This window comes from Pleurodeles waltl, chromosome 3_1 (genome assembly GCF_031143425.1).
Source record: "Pleurodeles waltl isolate 20211129_DDA chromosome 3_1, aPleWal1.hap1.20221129, whole genome shotgun sequence".
In the NCBI taxonomy this organism is placed as follows: domain Eukaryota; kingdom Metazoa; phylum Chordata; class Amphibia; order Caudata; family Salamandridae; genus Pleurodeles; species Pleurodeles waltl.
The window spans coordinates 358,981,377-359,004,982 of record NC_090440.1 but is presented as its reverse complement, the minus strand read 5'-3'; the positions used below and the strand labels follow the sequence as shown (position 1 = coordinate 359,004,982).

General features: G+C 44.7%; 1 protein-coding gene across 1 annotated transcript in view; it reads left to right on the top strand.

Moving 5' to 3' along the window:
- Nucleotides 1-23,606, top strand: part of ATP8B4 (ATPase phospholipid transporting 8B4 (putative)) — a 2,552,767-nt gene that overhangs the window by 1,343,523 nt on the left and 1,185,638 nt on the right. Inside the window, exon 14 of the mRNA XM_069222521.1 lies at nt 967-1,132. Coding sequence (XP_069078622.1) covers nt 967-1,132 — 166 coding nt within the window. The remainder of the gene's footprint in view (nt 1-966; nt 1,133-23,606) is intronic.

Below are 23,606 nucleotides of genomic sequence, written 5' to 3'. Positions count from 1 at the left end.
GTCCCATGATTCGGTGTGGCGGTGTTCTGGTGACGGTGTGCTGGTGGCGGATCTGCCCACATGGATCCCGTCCCCTCCCGGAGGGCCAACGGACAAGGTAAGTTGATCGTCCATTAGGGGAGGGGGGTGATGTGTGTTGTGTGCGTGCATGGGGGTATGCGTGTGAGTGTGTAGAGGGGGTGTGTGAGTGTGTGTATGCATGCAGGGGGGTGCTGTGTGTATGGGAAATGTGTGTGGGTCAGTTGGTGTGCATGTCTGTTTGTATGTGTGCGGGTATGTGTTGTCGTGATGTATGTGTGCATGTAGGGGTGCATGTATGTGGATGTTGAGGTTTTGTGTGTGTAGAGGTGTGTATATGTGCATGTTGGGGTGAGGGTGGGGAGGGGGGTTGTGCCACTTTGGGGGGTGGCGGGTAGTGGAGGTGGGGGAGACCCCTATCAGTGCCAGGGAAGGAATTCCCTGGCACTGATAGTGCCTAACACCATGGATCTCATGGCGGTTCACTATCACCCGAAATCCATGGTGGTATGCAGGGTCCTGATACCGTTGGCGGTCTAGTGACGGCCGCCGGGCTGGAGACCGAAATCTCCAGCCCAGCGGTCATCACCGCCATGGCGGTCGGAATGGTGAAGTGGCGGATCATGATTCCATTTTTTTTTTTCGCCGGCCTGTTTGCAGTCTTACCGCCGCTTTACCACCGACCACCAGGGTCGTAATGAGGGCCAAAGTCATAAAGCAATGCAGTAGATAATCTCGACATTCTTTGTTATATCTCCATTGTGACAGAGTAACTTGTTTCCTAATATTTAAATCGGGACCCTTATTTGTAGTCTATGATGAAGATGTGTATAAGCCATAGCTCATAGACTATTCCGGAGAAACATATTTTGTTGTCATCATTTAGGAAATCTGCAACAAGTGAGTCATTTTTTATTTAGAAGTCTGTGTTTTTTTCCCTTTCTTCAGGAATCGCTGCCAGTAGATTTCTCATTTAACCCACTTGCCGATAGCAAGTTTACGTTTTATGACCAACGCCTCATTGAATCCATTAAGCTTGAAGATCAGACTGTACACGAGTTCTTCAGACTGCTTTCACTTTGCCACACAGTAATGCCAGACCAAAAAAAAACAGGTAAGATTATTGTTTGAGATCTGGCCGTTGAAACAGCTTTATCCGATAGAGACTTCTAGCTGAAGATTCCTTACCTTAGAAATGCCTGGGGTCAGCTTCGAATCTGGAAATTTTCTGCTGAGCAGCACCCTACGCGCGCCGTCGGGTGGCGTCTATGGATCCGCGTGTGTCATCTGGCTCCGCATGGCATCGTCAGCGTCATTGGTGCCCCCTGTGACATCACGGCCTTCTATATAGGCAGCACCCTGGCTCGCGTACGTCAGTTCTTTTCCTTCTGCACCAGTTAAGGGCACATCCGGAAAGAGCTACCCTTTTTTTCAACGTTTTTGTCAAAGATTTTTTGATTGTCTGAGTGATGTCTTTGAGAAAGACTGGATTTAAACCATGTGGTGCATGTCATCGCACCATGTCGGTTATGGATCTTCACCAGATGTGTCTCTAGTGCCTTGAGAAGGACCACGATTCGAACTTGTGTTCTGACGGTCGGGCCATGGCTCTGAAGGCCTTGAGTGAGAGATCTCTCAAGCTTCTAGCGGCCCGGCAGCCGTATTCAGGTAGCGCAACTCCGAGGAGATCATGGTTCCACTCTAGGAGGTCGCGGCACAGCTCTAGGAGCCCCAAGTAATCTTCCTTGCATTTGAGGTCTTTGTGGCATTCAGGTAAGAGGCACAAAAAGAGCGGACTTTGACTTTGTCACACCTGTCGGCTGACGAGGCATCTAGGGAACGTCGAAACTCTGAGCGAGGCTCTGCAGAGCCATCACCAGGGCTGACTCTGCGTCTTCCTCCCTTTCCAGGAACCAGAGCTCCCCCCAGTATTGCACATTGGAGTTTCCAAGGCGGCTATTGCTTGGCGACGTGTTTCATCGCGAGTGGAGTTCAGGCCTCCTGTACGCCTTTCCGCCCATACCACTTCTGCCCAGAGTACTCAAGAAAATCAAGAACGACCGAGCCCAAGTAATCCTAGTGGCTCCAGATTTGGCACAGAGAGTTTGGTATCCAGAGCTTCTCAAAATGAGCATCAGTCCTCTTCGGGAGGATCTTCTGTCACAGCAGCAGGGGAAGGTTTTCCACCCAAACCTGTCAACTCTGCTGCATCATGCGTGGAGATTGAGTGGCGGCAGTTAATGGTTTATGAGTTCCCTCCCGAAGTCTGTAATGTCATTCTGGCGGCCAGGCGGCCCTCTACTAAAACAGTTTATGCCTGCCTTTGGGAAACGTTTTGTATTATATTGTACAGAGAGGTCTATATATCCTCTTTCTTCTTCTCTTTCGAATATCCTTTTTTTCATTCTGACACTCTTCCAACAGGGTGTTCCTCCTTAGGGCCTCTTAAGGGCTATCTTTCAACAGTCTTTGTTTAAGTCTCCTATTGTACAGTGATTCTTAAAAAGGCTCGTACATATGCCTTTTCTTATGCCCCAGTGGGACCTTAATCTAGTGCTTACATTTCTTATGTGTGCTCCTTTTGAGCCTTTACATAATTGTCGTCTCTGGCTGCTCACTATCAAAACAGCCTTCTTAGTGGCGATCACATCTGCCGGGAGAGTAAGTGAGATGCAGGCTTTATCATCAAAACTACTGTATCTCACAATATATCCTGATATGGTGGGCTTCAGAACTCATGCCTCTTTCATCCCAAGGCGGTGACCCCTTTCCAACTGGGTCAGAACATCACCCTGGCCACCTACTTTGTTCCACTGCATCCCTCTAAAGAAGAGGAGCATCTCTACCATCTGGACCCAAAAAGAGGTTTGTTGTTCTAATTTGACCGCACAAAAGAGTTCCGGGTGGACGACCAACTCTTTGTGGGGTACGTTGAAGCAAAGAAGGGTCGGGCAGTCCAGAAACTGACCATTTTGCGCTGGGTCATTCTCTGTATTAAAATCTGCTACACATTGGCCAAGAAGCAGCCTCCTGAGGGTATGAGAGCTCACTCTACAAGGGGGAAAACTGCTACCACGGCATTAGCTAGAGGCGTGCCGGTTCTAGACATCTGCCAGGCGGCAATGTGGGCTTCCTTGCACATGTTCGCAGAACACTATTGCCTGGATAGCCAGGTAAGAAGAGAGGGGTATTTTGCTCGCTCGGTCCTACAGGACTTCCTTGTGTGGAGTATATCTTCGCAGCCCACCGCCAGGAGGTTATAGCTTGGCTTTCTATTCTAAGGTAAGGAATCTGTAGCTAGAAGTCTCTATCAGATGAACAAGTTACTTACCTTCGGTAACTAATAATATGGTAGAGACTCTGTCTAGCTGCAGATTCCTTACACCCACCCAGGCATCCCCGCTCTGCAGATTTATACTATGTTTTTTCAAATTTTTACACTTTCTCCAGGGCATGTCATTTTGCTCAGACAATCAGAAAAAAGTTGGTTCTTCCATGACTCTGCGCTTCTGGCGGGGGAACTTGTGGAAAAGAATGGACGTATGCATGCCATGGTGGTGCCTATATAGAAGGCTGTGACATTACAGATGGCTCCAATGATGCTGATGCCACGCAGAGCTGGACGACCCACGCAGATCCGAACGACGCCACCTGACGGCACGCGCCGGCTACTGCTTAGCAGACAAATTCCGGATTTGAAGCTGACGCAAGGGAATTCTAAGGTAAGGAACCTGCAGCTAGATAAGTTGTTACCAAAGGTAAGTAACTTGTTCATTAGTCTTACCAGACAATTGTTTTGTGAAATATATCATACATAAAGTATGTTCATAGTTCATGGACTTTTGATCAGCAGTCTTCCTTCATACATCTTTCGAATTGCCATCCACATTTTAGTTCCACCCACCATATCATACAGATTGGGGTAGTGGGTCAGCCCACTACAGCTATTGGCTCAATTCACTTTGAGTGACTGCAGAAGGCCTGTGCACATTGTTCACATTTGCCTAAAAATAGTCCCTTTCTCTTTAGTGACAGTTTAGTTTTTGCTTCCATTTTGGCCGTCCAGTTTGATGATGAGTTCTTTTACCACTCCTTCTTGAAGTTTGCTGTTAATAATGTTTGAATGTCACTGTAATATTTTAGCTACCGATATTTGAGTGCTTGGTTAGGTAGTGGTTTATTCTTGCTTCTTCATAAATGACATGGCACAACTTAATATGCTTGGTATTTAAAAACATAGGTGGTCATTTTGAACTTGGCGGTGTGGCCCGCCATGCTGGCGGTGGCGGGTAAACACGCCACACCGCCACATTATAAAAACCATGTGAGCTGTCATCGGTGGCCCTCACTCACCGCCAGGCTGCCTCCGTCAGGCAGCCTGGCGGCAGTCGGAATTATTATCCGACAGGGCAGCAGTGCTGCCCCTCAGATAATGATTCCTTAGCCTCCAGCCTCTAAGGCTGGTGGAAGGGGTACACTGGGGCACCCCTGCACTGCCCATGCACTTGCACTTTTCAGGCAGTGATCTCTGCGACAGGTGCAGCTGCACCCGCCGCACAAAGCCATTGGCGGCGGCTCCACATGGAATGTTCCAGCCTGGCATTCCTGTGGGCCTGCGGGCGGAAACAATGTTTCCGCCTGCCGGCCCACAGGAATGTACATTTTACGGCCGGCGGGGATCCGAGGTCGCTGGCGGTCAGTGGTTTGACCGCCAGCATGAACACGGCGGTTTCGACCGCTGTGTTCATAAAGAGGGCCATAGTGAGCAAAATGCCAACTTGAATTAATTACATTTTTGAAAACATTTTAAATGTTTATTGTAAGAATATGCCATTCATGTTTAGCTGGTAGCATGTTTTTTTGTGGTATATGCTTGTAATATAAAAAAATAAACATCTCACGTGCCTGCCGAGGCCATACCTACAGGCTTTGTCAATGCTTGCCTGATTCTGGGATCACTTCTACCAAACTGCACTAGTTTTAATCACTTGAACCTCAACTACATAGAATGACTATAATCCCTATGTGGAAGTTATCATTTGGTGAGTGCCAATTAGTTTTGTGAGATTGAGATGGCCAGTTTTTAGAGAACAGAATAGGAACTAGAATGTTTTGTTGTTTCTGGTTGCTACTGGAACTCGTTGAAGGCCATCTTCCTTTTTAGGCTTTGATTTGAAGCCTTGTTGGCAGTCACGTCTTAAAACATCATTTTGAGTTCTGCAGTCTTAGAGACAGCCCACCAGTGGGGTTAAGTTGGCTCTGCCAGATTAGCTGAGATGTGCATCCTAAATGTAGAACTCCCAGTCCATTTGATTGGGTCCATTGTGCTAAAAATGTTCCTACAGATGTGCCAGCATCACTAGCAGCAAAAATGTAATTTAGGCCAGCTAATATGTCATGGATGCTGGAAGGCATTTGTTGTATTTTAGAATACAAAATACTCAAAAACAATACTATGATATGCACCTCCAGAAGATTTTTCATTGATGAATAACCAAAAGCATGACATAGCAATAGATTGGAAAAGTATACATATCTTTGCTTTCACTATGGCTAGCACCATCTTCATGTTGTGTATTGTGTGTTCAATCCACCCTGTGTAATTCTGTTCAGTAAACAATTGCAAAAGGATTTACAAACATTTTAGGAGACAACATCTCTTTGTTTACCTATACCATATTCCCAAAATTTAGAAATACAAAGTCTGCGTCCTGATTCCTAGGTTTCATACTGAAATAGAAGATGTGTTGATTTACAAAGTGTTATTCTTAAAGTGGAACATTTGCAGATGGTAAATTTAGGGTTGGGGTGATATTAGGGATTGTGAATCTGTAAGCCTCTCTGGGCATTCATGGTTAGTCGTCAAGTAGTTACTATTGCACAAATGTTTGGAAATGCTTCTGTCAAAGATAGGACTTACTACCTTTCCAGAGAGTAAAAGAGAGAACACAGACATATTCAGTGGGAGCAAAAAATATTTATTCTGTGGAGAAATAAAAATAGGTAATGTGTGGAAATTAACACTTGCTCCATATTTTCTCAAACATAATTGTTCACCTGGAAGGTAACCTTGTAAGACATTACACCGTTTCTAATTTTCCTGGTTGTATTGCACAGGCCCCCCTCTGGGAGAAGCAGGCAGGGCAGAGCCAGCACAAGCATAAGCAGGCTCAGTCCGAGTCCCCTCAAGGTTCCCTTAGGAGGCTGCAGGAAGGTGAGGAGGGGGAATGTAAAACTGTAATCTTCGCACTTGTATAGCACACTACTCACCCGTTAGGGTCTCAAGGCGCTGTAGCATACCGCTGTGGAACCCCTCCTGGCTTTTCCCTGTGAGGCACCCACTTCTGGACAGCCCCAGGGTGAAGCCAGGCATCCAAGCGCTGTGAGGGCCGTTGTGGAGATTAAGCAAGCTATTGCCCAGAGTTACAGAGTGGGACCCATTAATTAGATTAGGCACTGAGGCGAGAATTATCTGTTCCAAGGGAACTGAGCCCAAGACCCGCCAAGGTGGAAATTGAACTCTGGTCCCGGGCCAGATCTCTGCATCAGGGTCTGCCGCTCTAACCATTGTGCCACACTTCTCCACAATGGAGTGCTGGAAGGGCCTGGAAAGTCTTCAGGGGCCCAACTAGGATGGCCTTGGCTGTGGAATATGTGGACTGGGGCTCAACCTCAAGGTAGGAAGGTTTTGGACTCAGTTTGTTTGGAGGTTGCTGATCCTCCCTAACTCTGCATGTCTAGTTGAAATCAGTGAGCTTTGGAGCCTGGGGGATGAAGTTAGTACTACCGGGGGTGGGGGCCTGACTTTTGAAAAACATACTGGACGGCCAGATGGCAAAAAAAATAATATCAGTGTTGCCCCTAAAATCACCCCCTCCATGAGCTCCTTCTTTAAACTTAAACCTGGGGTGGATGCTTCCTTATTAGAATCCATCCTGGAAAGGGATTCCCAAGGTACTAGGGAGATGCAGGAACAATCGGATACGAGGTGTTGTGAATCAGGGGGCCCCTTTCAAGCAGTTGAGTCCCCACAACGCTTTGATGTGCAGTCAGTCCAGAGGGTGGGGGGGGGGCTCCTCTCTCTTCAGGCTACTGGCAGCAAGGACCCTCTTGTCGAGGTAATAGAGAGCTCTTTGGAGGGTAGTCTCCCATGTCAGGTTCCGGTTGATCAGTCGGGTTCCCCTCGACAGGCTTCTGGCAAGGAATCTTCAGTAGAAGCGATGATACTCTCCCTCTCGAAGGATATCGGGAATGGGTTTGCCACCTCAGAAAAAAATCAGGCAGAGATTAGAGAGGTCTATGAGGCCTTGGAAAAAAAATTGGATCTTCTGTCATTAAGAACACAGGCCCTGGAAGCTACGGTGATGACTTTGAAAGAGGACATTGAAGTGAACAAAGGTGGCATTCAGGCCTTGAAAGTTTCTGAGCATGCCCACCAGAACAAATTGGAACAATTAGAAAATAATTCAAGGAGAAATAACTTGAGGGGACTGCATGTTCCTAAAGGGGCAGAAGGAGCTGATTTGAAGGCTTTTTTGGTATCACTTTTGAAGTATGCACTCTCATTAGAGGAGAGCGAAGAAGAAATTGCGCGGGACATTCAAAAGACTCATAGAGATCCCTTCAGGAAAAATCCAAGCGTTAGCAAGCCTCGGAAAATTTTGATTAACTTTTTAACATATAGTTTGAAGGAGAAAATTCTGTTAAAAAGTGGAGATCTTTAAAAGCGCAGGATTTTTCATTTGAAATCAAATCAGATCTTTCCGGGATTACCATCAATAGGCAATGGGAGTTGGGACAACGGCTCGAGCAGTTTAGATTATTGTGAGTCTCTGCACAACTTAATTTCCCGCTAATCTAACGGTTATGTTTACCAACAAAATGTAAAATGTGCGAGATGGGAAAACTCCGGATGAGTTGTTGGCTGTACTTAAGTCGAGGGGCAGCACGATGGTGAAATAACGTCCCGGGCCCTAACCCAGGAATCACGTGTGCTCTAATTGTGGACATACTTCAGTCCACTTATCTAAGGGGGTCCTCCATGGGAAGGGCGGGAGGGGGGGTCACAGGGTGGTGAGCATGTGGGAAAAAATGTAGAAAATTGTTTCCTCATTCACCCTAATCAAAGTGGCACCCAATGGATAATGGCGGGGGAGAGTAGTAAATGCCTCTTCTGTTCAGTTACTCTTTAGGAATGTTAACGGATTAAGAACAAAGGGTAGGAGAGATAACATTTTACAATATTTAAAAGACTCCCCGGCTAAAATTCTAATTCTACAAGAGACTCATCTAACTAGAGATGATGAGGGGGTTGATCTCTTTAAAAAGCTAGCATGGGTACATTTATTCGACTGCACGGAGCATAACTTCCATTCCAGGGGGGTTGCCATTTTAGTTAAGCATGGGATTAAGGCAGGATTGCTAGAGGTACGATCTGACCCAGGGGGAAGATGGATTATAGTTGTTACAAATTTTTGACAGAATATTTACTGTGGCGGGTTTTATGGTCCAAATTGTGACGATATTGGCCCACTTGAAAAATGTTTCTCACAGTTATTCTACTTCCCGGATCTGGTTCTAATTGCTGGGGATTTTAATGTAGAGCTAGATAATAATTTGGATAGATTTGAGACATGTAGGTCGTTAGGGACTCCAAAATCCCATCGTTTTTTTTTAGAGCAGTAATGAAAGAGTGGGGGTTAAGGGACGTATGGCGGCAGAGGAAGAGAGAATTAAGGGAGTTTTCTTTTTATAATCAGAAATATAAGCATGCCTCTTGTGTAGATTACTTTCTTATTGACTGCAGGCTTGAAGGTTTGGTAGGTAATATTACTTATTTACCCCCCCATCTCTGAGATCATGCAGCAGTGGTAGAATTAAAGGTGGTTGGACGGTCTGGCGGTAGCAGATGGACGTTTGACTGTACGTTGCTGCAAGACTTGGAGGCTCTTGATCAGTTGCAGATAGAGGCGGAGGTCTTTTTTTAAACCAATTTAGATTCAGCTTCGTTGGCAGTGGTATGGGACACTTTTAAAGCAGTCATGAGAGGTAAGGCTATGAATATAGTGAGTTATAGGAATAGGCAGTATAGGGCCACTATTTTACAGTTGGAACAGGAAATGTTGAAAGTGAGGAGGCAACCTTTGGGGGATACTAAGGAGGAGGTGGAGGAGGCTCAGGCTTTGGAGTTCAAGTTGAAGGAGCTAAGGCTTCAGTTGGAGGAGGTGTTACAAGTTAGAGTCACCAAAAGAGTAGAGGCTAGTAAATTAGCGCACTTTGAGTGTGGGGAGAGTGCAGGTAAGCTACTAGCTTAGAAATGTAAGTGAGATCTAGTAAGGAACTATATTAAGGAAGTAGAGATAAATCAAGCAGGTGAGAGATCTTCGAATACGGAGGAAATGGAGGTAGCTTTCCATTCTTTCTTTTCTGAACTGTATAAAGAAGAAGCTGAGGTAAGAGAGGAGGATATCGGTACATGGTTGGCGGATGACATACTCCCAAATATATCACAAGAAGAGCAAATTGCTTTGAACAGTCCAATCTCAGCGGCGGAAATCAGGAAGGTGTTGTTGTGTAGTAAAGATGGTAAGGCACCCGGGCCTGATGGCATTCCAAAGGAATTTTATAAACTGATGGCGGAGTCAATAATTCCAGTTCTGGTAGACTTGTTTGCTGGGATCTTTGAAGACAGGGCCCCTATCCCTGGTTCATGGAATGAGGCTACGATTGCTTTAATTCAGAAATCGGGTAAGAGTCTGATTAAGTGTGAATCTTATAGGCCCATCTCTCTGCTAAACTGTGACTATAAGATATTCGCTAAGATTCTTGCCGATAGACTCAGCAGAGTGATGGGTCGACTAATTCACCCTGACCAAAAAGGACAATTTGGCGGAGGCAATAGATATGGCTACATAATTTGAAACGCCCCTGGCTGTGGTTACTTTGGATGCAATGAAGGCCTTTGATAGGGTGAACTCGAGATACTTAACATCCATCCTGAGATTAACTGGTTTAGGAGGAAACTTTTGTGGAGTTATAGATTTAATATATAGAGATCCCATTGCCAGAGTTTTAGTAAACGGTAATCTTACCAAGCCTTTGAAGATCACGAGAGGTACTAGGCAGGGTTGTCCTCTTTCCCCGTTACTGTTTGATTGGTATATAGAGCCTCTAGCCAGAAAAATAAGAGGAAACTCGGCTATTGCTCCTTTTGAGTGTAATGGTTGGGTGAAAAAGGTGGCTCTGGATGCAGACGACCTTTTAATTTACATGGCTGACCTGGTTTCTGCCTTGCCTAGGCTTCTGTCTTTATCTGAAGATTTTGGTAGAGTTTCGGGATTTCGGGTAAACGCGGAGAAGACAGAGGTTATGACTTGGAATCATTTGTCGGTGGGACAGATACAATTGAAGAGAGAAATGAGATATTTAGGGATTCTATTTACTCAGGATTTTCAGTTGCTTGCACCAACGAATCTAAAACCAGTGATAGAGGAAGGGTGCAGATCCCTTCAGAGATGGATGTACCTGCCCCTGACACTGGTAGGGAGGATTAACTTGGTGAAGATGATGATTCTGCCTAAACTTAACTTTTTGTACAGCTCTATACCTTTGTTAATGGATAAGCAGTATTTGTGAAAGCTTCAACAGGCTATTACCTCCTTTGTTTAGGCATCAAAGGGATCTAGGATATCATGGAAAAAACTGAGGAGAAAGAGGGAAAAAGGGGGGGGGCTAGTGCTTCCGGATTTGAACTATTATGCCTGGGCTTTTCAATTGAATTCAGTAAAAAGTTTGTTTTCTGTTCCCGATGCCTCAGCAATCGGTGTAATGTTTAAAGCTATGTTGAGCTCGGTTAGGGGAGCCGTTAAGGGATTTCTTTTCAAGTTTGGAGACCCAAAATTCTTGAAAAAAATAAAACTGAAAATCCTCTGTGATCTCGCAACAAGTTGGTACTATTTGAGGATGGCAGCAGGAGTTAGTTACTACAGTCCACATGCTCCAATTTGGGACTCTCCTGGTACCCCTGAATGTTTTAGGGACGTTTTGGCATTACCATTGAAGAAGGCAGGGATAATGTCCTGGGGGGATCTGTTTAGTGATGGAATGCTAATCCCCTCTGGAAGATCTTGAGGTGAAGTTGGGGTGTACCTTTTCTATATTGAAGTATGCTCAAGTAAAAGGCTGGTTACGAGAATCACAAGTGGTATGTGAGGCTGCCGGCTTTTTGGAAGAACTTGTGTTATCTAAGTCCCCCAAATTTAAGCAGGTTTCAAGTTGGTATTGGGAGGTACTAGAAGGTCTGGATGGGGAATTTATATTGCCAACCTCCCTATGGAGGAAGAGTATGCCACAGGGAAAAGCTGTGCAGGGGTGGGCATCCTCAATGTCAACTTTGTTTAGGATTGTCAAGCTGGCACCTCTTCAGATGAATCATTTCTTTACGATACATAGAGCATATCTTTCACAGAGAGACTCTCTAGAATAGGCAGTAAAAAGGTAACTAAGTGTCCTAAATGCGATTTACAGCTTGCCTCTGACCTCCATATGTTTTATGAGTACCCAAGTGTGGAGTTCTTTTGGAAAGATCTTTGTAAATATCTCTCTCAGGTATTGCGATAGGAGATTTTGGTAACTTTCCCTTTGATTATTTTTGGCCAGACGCAAGGAGCGGTTGGAAGAAGTCATAAGATTAGTAGAACAGACAAGGACTTAATTTTCTATTCCATCTTGGTGGCCAGGAGGGAAATTTGTTGAAAATGGACAGCGAATACGCCTCCCTTGCTCAAAAACTGGCTGCAAGCCCTTTTTTATTTTGCAAAAATTTACCTGGCCGTGGGAGGCCCATCCAAGAGGGAATGTGGGCCCCCCCTGCTTGATGGGCAGGGAAGTTGAATTTGGTTATAGCCTAATAGCGAGCGTATAAAAATGGTTTGGTTTGTTCAGGTCCAATGATAATTTTTTCTCCTCCCTATCTCTCATGGTCTGGCTGTCGCGGGTACAGCATCCAGCGCTGGAAGCCTATATGAGAGAAATTGGGGGCTCCTCGGCAGATCAGCTCTTTTTGGGAAGTGGTGCCAGGCTCAACTATGGGACTGATATAGGATTTTAAAAAATAAAAACAAATAATGAACAAAGCGCTTCATGCATAATAATCAAAGCGCTTCATGAACAATAAACAAGGCGCGTCTGCCCAACGAATAAAGCGATTCAGGTTCAATGAGTAAAACTTTCAGGTCTATAATTGTAAATGTGAAAGCATTTCGGAGATAAACAAATTATAGTTTCATTGTTTTTTTGGAAAGCATAATATGTGAGATACTTATTTAAGTCTTTGAGAATTTCTATGCTGTGATCAAACGTTTACGTTATGAATACATAGTTGTTACAGGATTGATATTCAGAGTATGACCCTAGTCCAAAGCTCTTGCCATCTCTTGGTTCAGATGTAGTTTGTTCTTGTTCCTTGATTCAAAGAAGAGTCTATTGATGAGTTATACTGCGATGAATGAGTATATGTATATTTGTTCTAACCTTTTCTTTTCAGATCTCTCTCCCTGCAGTTCCCTACCCTAATTCCTTTCCCCCCACCTGGCTTCATCATAACTTTGTGCTATAATAGCTTTCTGAGTTGGTGACGCCGGGAGGTGGGGCTTTTGTTCAGCAGCGTGCAAATCCCGAGGAAAGGACACTGTGACAGGTTCTCATCTCAGACCTCAAATGTTTGCAATATTACACTTTCCCCCTTGGGTTATTTCTGTCACCACCTATACCAAGTCCCTCAAGTGTCAGATGATCCATCCATTGATCAACCCATTTCTGTTCATTGCCCACCCTATGTTTCCCTACCAAATAGGTTTGTGGTCTTGAGCGATTTGCAGGGGGTAGATTGGCACTCCATCTCTGAGGGAACTTTCCCGTTTGCTTGTGTGGATAATGCTATTGACCAGACCACTCATCCTCCCTGCCTTAACCACGAGCCTATAACTGAATTTACTGCTCCTGTTTCTATTAATTCCTCCTTGCCAGTTATCTAGCACCCCTTTCTACCTTCAACATCAACACATAATGGATACAACAGGATTTGTGACTTCACCTCATGGAACAGTTTTGGGATCCAAAACAAACTATAAGCCCTGGGCTGGCTTAACATTACTTTCACCTCACATAATATATGCTTCCAGGAAACCTAATGTGTGGCACCTACCCATATTGAAGGGTTCTCCTCTTTTGTTTTTACTACACCTGTGTCCGTCAGGTTGGGCCAAAGGTTGTTTGCATATCTTAATTTCTAACTTGCTTCCTGTCATTATTAGGTCTGGTACTCTTTCCCACCTTACCTGTTTGTGTTGTTGTCATTTAGGGGTGGGTCTGACTTGGTGTTAATTAACTTTTATAATTATATGTTAGACTCTTCCCATAGTAATGTTGTTTTTGCCCTTGATGTGGAATTAGATGCGCTCCTTCCCATTTACTTCAGTTGCCCCATCTTTTAGGTTGGTGATTTTAACATATAAAAATGTTCTCTTCTGGTGAGGCGTGCTTGTGGTATAACCAACTCAATGGGTGCAGGTCTTTCACAATTTTCACGCAACACCTATGGAAAGTCTCTAAACTCCTTACTTTTTAAACATTACTTTTCACTACTGGAGAATTGTAACAGGTAACAATGAAAAGAGTTTCTCTTTAATTGGTAGAAGAGCCTACACTACATCAACCACATTTAAATCACCTCTTCTGTTAGTTACCTAGTTCTTCATTTTGGGGTAATTCCAACTGTAGTGAGCGATCACAATCTAATAGTTTTATCCATATCTATTCTCTCTGAAAGCTCCACATTTAGCACTGGCGTAGTAAATGCTGGCCCAGTCAGGCCCAACGGCGTCCGCATCAAATGGTCAGGGGTTTACACTCTGTGTGTAATGCAGAAGCTGCTAATTACAAATGCAACTACGTTTAATTATTGTCAGAGTACAGAGGATGGATCTTGCCGGGCTGATTTATGCTTTTGAAACAATCATTAGGTATCTTAACTTGTTTATTGACATGATCCTCTAGACCAAGGACCTTTAAGAAACATGGTTGGTTTGATCATTTGTGTACCCATCCATTTAAGCTGGTGTGGATTGCTTTGCATAGTTCTCCTAGGGATTGTCTTGCTATTGCACAACTAAGAAAGCAATATAATTTGGTGCTAGCCTCCAGGAAAAAGGTGCTTAAGGGAAGAGGCTTGGTCAAATTTGGCTCAGCATCTAAGACCAACTATGTCATTCTGTTTTGGAGTATGGTTAATGCTCCTTTGCTAAAAAAGAACTGTGCCTGAATTAACCTCATTTCAAGCGAGGGTTGACTGTTTTTCAAAAATCTTTGACTCCCCTGTGGGCAATGTTTCCACAGATGTATGTAAGAATCTCATTCCAACCTGCATAAGGACCTTTGAGGGTACTCTGGAAGAAGTCCTATTTGCTCTAGAAAGTAGTGCTGGGATAAAGTTTCGGGCCCGAAAGGGTGCCGGTTGATGCTTCCAGAGCCATGGGTGATCTATGGGGCCCATTCTGTCTCGAGTGTTTAACCCGGCTTCTGAAGGCACGATCTCATTAGGTTGGGCTGACTCCATCATAACGCCTGTTAGACCTGACAGCCTTGGGGTGGTCTTCCATCAACTTTTTGCCTGCCTCCCTACATTTTTCTGTCTCGTTTTTGCTGGTTTTAGGACTTTACTGGCTTTACAACTGCTGACCAGTGCTAACGTGCTTGTGCTCTCTCCCCTAAACATGATAACATTAGTTCGTACCCAATTGGCATATTTAATTTACTTATACGTTCCTAGTAAAGTGCACTTACTAGGAACGTAAGGCCCAGGGCCTGTAAATTAAATGCTGCTAGTGGGCCCACAGCACTGATTGTGCCACGCACTTAAGTAACACCTTAACTATGTCCCAGGCCTGCCGTTGCAAGGCCTGTGTGTGCAGTTTCACTGCAACGTCAACTTGCATTTAAAACTAGTTGACAAGCCTTAAACACCCCTTTTATTACATAAAAGTCCCCATGAGGTAGGCCCTAGGTAGCCCATATTGCAGAGTTCTGTGCAAGTAAAAGGCAGGACATATACTTTGTAAGTTTTACATGTCCTGGTAGTGAAAAACACCCAAAGTCATTTTTTACTATTGTGAAGCCTGCTCTTCTCATAGACAAGCATTTGAATTAAATTTTTATACCTTTAAGTGGTCATTTCTGATCTGAACGGAGTGGCATTGTCATGTTTGGAATGGCTGGAATGGTAATGAGAAATCCTGCTTACTGGTGAAGTTGACACTCGGCTGCATATGCATTCATCTACATAATGATGGGTTTTCCTGGGCAGGTATGGTGAAGGGACTCTCATTTACACTTCAAAGGCTAGTTGCCTGACCCCAGACAAAGGACTGATACCCCCCACAGATCTCCTGGCAGTCAAGACTGGGCTGAAAGGGAAACTGGTGCACTTCAAAACCACTCTTTGTAGTTTCCCCCACTTCAAATGCAAATTTGGGCATCTATACTGGGTCTGTGACCCCCTAAAATACGACCCTTTTGGACCTAGAACTGGACTATGTCAGAAGGACTGCCATGCTACCCAAAGGACTGATTTTGACTGCTTTTCTGGAAGGACTGCTCTCCTGCTTGTTGTCCTGCTGCTCCCTGACTATGCTGAAAGGACTTTGCCTTCCACCCCCAAGTCATCTCCAAGGGCTTGTCAGCTTGCCTCATGTTAAGAAGTCTCAGGGCCGTCAAAGACTTCACATAACATAGAAAGTCCACAACGCTAGAAAAATCTATGCAGAATCAACTCAGTTTTGTGGCTGAATAATCGCTGCAGTGCCTACAGAATTGAATCAGTACCTGTTTCCTCATCACAGTGCATTTGGTTTTTCCATGCTCTGGGTGTTAGTTTATCCCCACACCGCAGTAAGGAATCAAGGCTGCGAGCCCATAAATAGCCATCACCTTTCCAGCGTGGAAAGAATCGCCACATCACCTATGCTGTGCCGGAATAATCGACACATCGCTTTACTTTCCGACACCTCACCTCGTCTGTGGCCCCCTGCATCGCTGTTTTTGATGCATGCCAGGTAATTTGTGCTAAAGAGATACATCCATTGATTCCTATGGATTAAGACTTACTTAAACCTCTAAAAAGTGACAGCTTGACATGCACATTGGATTTTTGTCCTTTTGGTCTTGTTTATTCAGATACATAATATCTATATTCCTAAGCTGGTGGGGTGTACTTTTTGTGGTGTTTTCACTGTGTTACTGTATGAGGTATTTCACAAATACTTTACACATTGCCTTCTAAGTTAAGCCTATCTGCTCTGTGCCAAGGTACCAGAGGGTGAACTCAAGATAATTTAGATTGTGAGGTGACCTACCCTGACTAGGATTCTGGTCCCTACTTTGACAGGGTGCATACCTCTGCCAACTAGAGACTCAATTTTTAACACTGCCCATTTTTAAGAAGGGGGACAGATCTGACCTGAAGTGCTATCATCCTGTCTACCTCCTAGATTATTGTACAAAGGTGATGGGCAGAGTTCTTCTATGGAAACTGGAGCAGTGGGCCACTGACAATTCTATTCTTTCAGATGCCCAGTATGGATTCAGAAGGTCGCTGAGGACAGTGGAGCATTGTGTGAACTTAGCCCTGGTCACTGAGAAATATACTAAGGCAAAGTCAGGTTTTCTCCATTTGCGCTTCACTGATCTCCACAGTGCCTTTGATTTGGTGGATCACTTGATCATTTGACATACACTGCTTTCAATTTCAGCCCTGAGAATATTGTTTCTTTTCGTCTTGGTTGTATGAGAATTTATCCAGTAAGGTCTGCTTTGGCCCCAATAGGGAATGTTCTCCATTGTTTAAAATCAAGAGGGGAATCAGACAGGTTGGGTCCTGACACCATTTTTATTCTCCCTTTCTATAAGTGGGGTCGATGGTGCCCTTCATACTCTGCAGGCCGACGTGCCTGCAGTTGCTGGTTGTTCTGTTTCTGTGCTTTTGTACACTTACGACGCAGTCCTGATGTCTAGGACCACTGTTGGCCTGCAGATACTGATGAACACATTTGCTGACTTTATAGAGGCCAGAAACTGAAGTTTAATAATACCAAAACATTCACAATGTCATGTGGAGAAAGCACCCAGAAGTGCAGGACCTTCTACATTAAGGGCACTCCAATTGTGAAGGTTAATTCATTTTGTTATTTGGATATCCTTTTTTCTAATAATGGCCTCAACACATAAAAAACACTCAATCCAAAATGATCTGAGTGTGCTAGGGTGTCTTCAGGTTCTCCTGCAAACCTGATACCCTCCCGTTAGGGAAATGGTCAACATCTCTATGGCTAGAGCACTGTCAGTCACTATGTATTGAAGGGGACTGTTGGACTATACGCCTTGTAGTCCTCTTCAGGTTGAGGAGAACGCCTTTCTTAGCCATTTGTTGTGTACTGCTGCCTCTTGACCATCTTTTATTGTTCATAAGGAGTTAGGGCTAAATAACCTGGAGGACATGCTCTCGCTCAAGCCTACTCTATTCTGGCACTCCATCTGGGCAAAATCTGAAACAGCCTTCACAAAATCCATTATTTTGGTTTGTGTAGTTGTGGCTTTCTTATATTAACAAAACGTACAAATCATTATTTGGCTCCTGTGTGCTCCAAGTTCCACATAGAACGCTTGCTTTTCACAAGAGCAAGATCAAGGTCTCCCTTGCAGGTGTCAGGTCTGAAAGAGACCAACTATTGTTTACTTTATGTTTTTTTGTTGTTGCAGTTATTGGTAACAAAATCCAAACAGAGCAAAGCTCTAAGGCCAACTGATACAGACGAAAGTCAGCAAAGAGTACAATGCACAACTGGTGACATAGGAACCATCAGGAGTGTACATAAAGGAGAAGGCGACATACCGCAGTGAGGCGGTGTGTAAACAGAGCAGCATTATGACAACATCCAGATGTAAACAATGTGAGATCAAGAGAGAGATAGAGAAGAGCAGAGAGCAGGAGCATACAGAGGAAAAAGAGAAAACAAGGGGTAAAAAGGAAAGAGGGAGGGGATAACTGAACATTGTAGCCCACAATTCACCAACAGGAATGTAAGCAGTAATTGAATGGCATGTAAGGGGAGCACATCTATTGCATAATCAGTGGTATGCATTTGGCGACCGCATGTTGTTCAATACATGAGCCTCCAAATAAAATCGCTGGGGGGGCCATATATCTCTCGGCCATGAACCCTCAGACATGAGCTCCCAGTATATCAGCAGTTGCTCTTGACAGTACGCAGCATCCTGTAACCAGTCACAGCAACAGGGGGCCCGCCGTCGCCCCCAGCACATCGTGACCCTACGCTTGGCAAGCAGCAGCAGCAATCCCACCAGCCTCCGATGCGCCGGGGCTCCCTTGACATAGCCCAGAAGAGCAAGCTTAGGGGTGTGCGGCAACAGGGGGTCCCGTCATCTCCTCAGTCACCCACAACACTGCCGTCCAGTATTCACGCAGCGCTACAAAGCTCCACGCGAGATTCAAGAAGCCAGCCTCAGGAGCATGACACCTCTCGCAACCCGCATCAGTTTGAATGCCCATACTTTTCAGTATACAAGGTGTGTAGTACAAGCGGTGTAAAAAATTGAAATGAATAAGATGCAGTCTGTAGCTAGGGGACAGCTCTTGCATGTGCGCGCAGTAACGTCGCCACACATCGTCAGAAATGGGTTAGTCAATGTCTGCTTCCCATTGGGCCTTAGCTGTATTCCCAGTAACAGACACCGCATTCTGCATGCAAACATATAAGCTCGTGATAAGCCTGCGTGGAGGTTGCGTCTGATACAGAAGCTCCAACGCTCTGCACATCGGGGGGGCAGCAGGGATAACTAGCAGAGAGCAAGGCACGAATTCTGAGAAAGAATAATCTGTGCAGCGCTGAGTCATACTCATCACCAACGGCAGCCTCCAAGGAGATAAACATCCCATCAGGGAACCAAAATCCTAGGTTAATTAAATTGGACACTGGAAGAATCTCACAGACTCGGACATCCTCCAAAAACGTCATGTCTGCAACATCTTGCACCGGCATCAAAGGCGAAAAGGGCTCTCACACAGCAGCACGCCACAACGGCGCAGTCCAGGCTCTTGCCGTACAGGCAACAGTGTTGACCCCCTGTGGTTGGGGTCCGAGCAGGCCAATGAGCACTCGCAGTAACCTATCCGGCCACACAGCATCATACTCAGGCGCCAAATGTGGCAGGTATCGTATAGGGTGCAGCCAGAAATGCGAAAAATTAGCCTGCATACAAAGATAATAAAGTTCTAGATCCGGGGCCGCCAACCCGCCCAATTCAAATAGGAGTGTCAGTTTTTCCCATGAAATTCTGGGCTGCCGTCCATCCCAGGCCAGAGTCACAAGCACAGACCTAAGCCGCTTCAGAAAGCTCACAGTAAGGACGAGAGGCAAGTTGACAAATAAATACAGAAACTTGGTTGGAATAAGCATCTTCGCTATTGCTATGCGACCCCTCAACGAGAGCGGCAGGGAACGCCACACCTCTACTTTATCTTCCAGCCATGTAATAGCCCTTCCATAATTTGCTGACCAAAGCATATTAACGTCCCTGCTCAGCCAGATGCCTAAATACCTTACCATTAAGCCAGCAGACAAGGGCGGCGCCATAGTTATTTTGAATTCATCAGATTACAGACAGGAATATCTTCGCCTCTTGAGCGACTCTACTTACTACACACGAATCAACCATGATCCTACCTCTAGAATACAAACGGAGATTAGAGGAATGATTCACGAGGCCATTAGCAATTCTTGGATTTCACAAAAAGAAGCCGATTTTCTAGACACTGCTAATCCTAGAATACCCTATTTTTACTGTCTGCCCAAAATTCACAAAGGGAAGATCCCTCCTCCTGGCCGCCCAATTGTGTCAGGGATAGGATCTATCCTCGAACCATTGTCCACATTTTGCGATCATTTTCTGCAACCACTTGTGCAGCAGTCATCCACATATCTACGGGACACTAAAGATGTCCTCAACCTCATAGAATGTATCAATTCTGAAGGGGAGGTCCAGGCTTTGATTACCATGGATGTAGAAGTGCTGTATACCAATATTCCTCAACAAGCTACCTTGGCAGTAGTAGAATCAGCTCTCCTGTCTACTACACTTGATCTAACTACTCCGGTGCATTTTATTATGCATTGTGCAAATTTAGCAATGAAAGAATTTTTTTTCCAGTTCGAAGACCTGTTGTTCCACCAGATTCGAGGTACATCAATGGGGAGTACTTTTGCGCCTAGCTTAGCATGTCTTTACATGTATGACTTTGAGAAACGATTCATACTACCTACCTCTAACCCATATTCTGGGAACATCAAACTGTGGCGTAGATATATTGACGATATTTTGGTCATCTGGAAAGGGCCTATTGAGGAGGTTACCTCCTTCACGGCATGGGTTAACAATCTTGATCCTTTTCTGAATTTCACCTCCTCAGTTTCTACCACTATGATCACTTTCTTGGATCTGGTGATTAGCATTGATAGTGGCAGACTTTTGACCTGCACACATCAAAAAACCACAGACCGCAACAGTTTACTACTCTACGATAGTTATCACCCAAAAGCACTTAGAGACAACCTGCCCTTTGGTCAATTCTTACGACAACGTCGTAACTGTAGTAATATCCGTGCTTTTGACACACAGGCTACAGAATTGAAACATAAACTAGATGACTGTCATTACCCAACCAGAGTGGTTAATAGTGCCTACAAAAGAGCTAAATATAATGATAGAGATCTATTACTACAGACGGTACCTAAACGGACAGACAATAAATTAACATGTGTCACGACTTTCACACCACTGTCTAATACAGTCAAGAAAATCATTAACAAAAGATGGGAGATCCTCTACAGTGGGGGTGAGAATATCCCAAAACCCTTTCTTGCCTTTAGAAGGACCACTAATTTGAGAGACATACTGATCCACACAAGACCCCGACCCCGAGTGACACCGAATAGACAAGGCACCCTGTGGGAGTTACCACCAGTCGTGGGCCATTTCCCATGTGGCAACTGTAACGTGTGCTCCTTGACAAAACGAATTGACTCTTTGGAGTTAGACCCAATTGGGCACTGGCGACTACTTAAACATACCAACTGCAACACCCGAAACTGCGTGTATTTGATCACATGCCCGTGTGGCCTACAATATGTGGGAATGACCACAAGAGCAGTGAAATTAAGAATCAATGAACACCGCAGTAATATTCGGTGTGGCCGAACTTCAACTAAACTCAGTATCCATTACATCGAAGCACAACATAGCCCGGACGACATGTGGTGGATTATACTACAGAGTCTCTTTTTGAGTTAGAACAACGTTGGGTGTTTAAACTTGGGACCCACCGAAAGGGTCTAAATGATGATATACCATGGATTAGTTTCTCTCCTTGATATAACAACAGCATTGAGATATGCGCCAAGAAATTTTCACATAAGAGGGTGTTGATGTAAGCAGTTTTCCTCGCTCTCCCTTTCTCCCCATATAGTTTGTTTACTCACTAACAAATTCTTGTAACATAAGGGCATTACTCCTGACCTCTGTACTTTATGACAACATTTTTGTACATGAATCCTTCTGTACTGATACCTACTACTCAGTGACTTGAATGCAGGAGTATTCAGGATATACGACGACGATTCTCGGTTCTATTTAATTACATATATGGTGGGGTGCTTGGGGAGGACTGATGGTGACTCCATAAGAATGCGTCCCTTCCATTTAAATATTCCTCTCTATTACAGACTATCTCTGAATGAGAATCTTCATTATGGCGGCCGTGCTAGTCAGCCGGTATTTGATTTTGAGTCCGTCATTTATCTTGCAACTCTGTGGCTGCAGGTTCTCAGACTCGCATACGTTGCATAGCAACGCGCGAGTCAGCCGACTTCCGGGTTGTGCTGTATTTTATTTCCCGCGTCTGCGCTCCCCTTGTCATTTCAGGAGCACGACCCGGGGTAGGAGTAACTGCTGACAGCTAGCCTTAATCAAGTGAGTGCTATGTAACGCTCTTTGAGGTGTGTGACTTGGGGAATGGGTTACAGCACTCCGGCAGTCTCGAGGGATTACTCGCTTTGATACGTTCAGACTTGCACAAATTTGTCTGTCGCTTGCTACTCGCCTGAATTAGCAACACTTGGACTGCATCAGCGTTAACTCTGATTTTGTTAATAACAAAGCAAACAGCTCATAATATAAGCCTTTCACTGACCGGATAGTCCGGTCTTCTCTGATTTGACGGATTTTGAATTTATTTGTGATGGACACTGCTAGAGTGGTATTGTTTTTGGTTACGACAAGTTCCTATCAAGTCGTGATTTCTCGTTACAATTGAGACAACCACTAATTATGAGTGAGTGTATAACCAAGTTGGGCTACTCTCTCTATTGACTATTTTTCTCTCTCTCTTGTGAGCATGTACCTTTAAGAATTGGGCATCTGACTCAGGATCACCCATTTTAGAGAGTTTAAGTATGTGTCTCCTTGTCTCACACCTATCTAGTTACCATATGTTTTTCTATATGATATGCAGCCTGTTAGGCGGACCAGGCCTAAGGTCTGCGCGATCCCATGAAGTCCTGTCTCAAATTGGGAGGGTAAGCATTACCTGTTCATTACACTGGCATGACGTGCTACCTTTTCACGATCACCCTTTGCCACTTTCCTCAATACTCTCTTTATTATATTAGATTCCTTTTTGCATTAACCAGAGCAGTAATCAATGTTATGATTTTCATATATTTTCAGGGCGACGAATAGGAATGATATACTGGGTCAAAATGGACTTATATAAGTGACTGACGATACTAATCCCCTTGGTTTTGATTGTCAACTGGTATAGGCAAGAGTAGTTCTAGCTTATGTTTGGAGAAGCATTATTGCACTAGGTCCTGAGGAAGCGTCAGTGGATCCTTTATGGACCGTATAGACGCGAAACATGTCGACCCGATTCTGAGGTGGGTCTTGTAGTTCTTGACCACCCGTTCTTGTGTGTGAATCAGTGTGAGAGTGGTCGAGCATCACGTCGACCTTACTCTCCTGGTAATTGTTTTTAATCTTGGCCTGTAGCCCGCTTCAATAAAGATAGTTCTTAATAGGGTTTCTTGAGCCAATTTTACTCCTTGTTTATCTGTTTGCTCTCCTTTCCTTTTCTCCTTTGGCACACCCTACTCACCTGCGGGATAGTGCGGCATCTTATAAAAGAACTCCGGCAAAGAGCCCCCCGAAAGGGTGGTGCCCATCAGACATTGCAGCGCCAGTCTGACGAGGAGCTGGTCTGATGATGAAGCATGACACCCAATTGGGTGTGTGAGGATTCTAGCTCCTAATGAATAGGACTCCCCAGTACTCACCCTGTCTTTTTCTTACTGCTCCTTAGGAACAGTGCATTATATTATTAGTAACTGTTTTTGGAGGGTATGCACTGGACCTTGAATTCCTCCGAATCCCTTTATTTTTTGATAAATACCTTACCAGTCCAT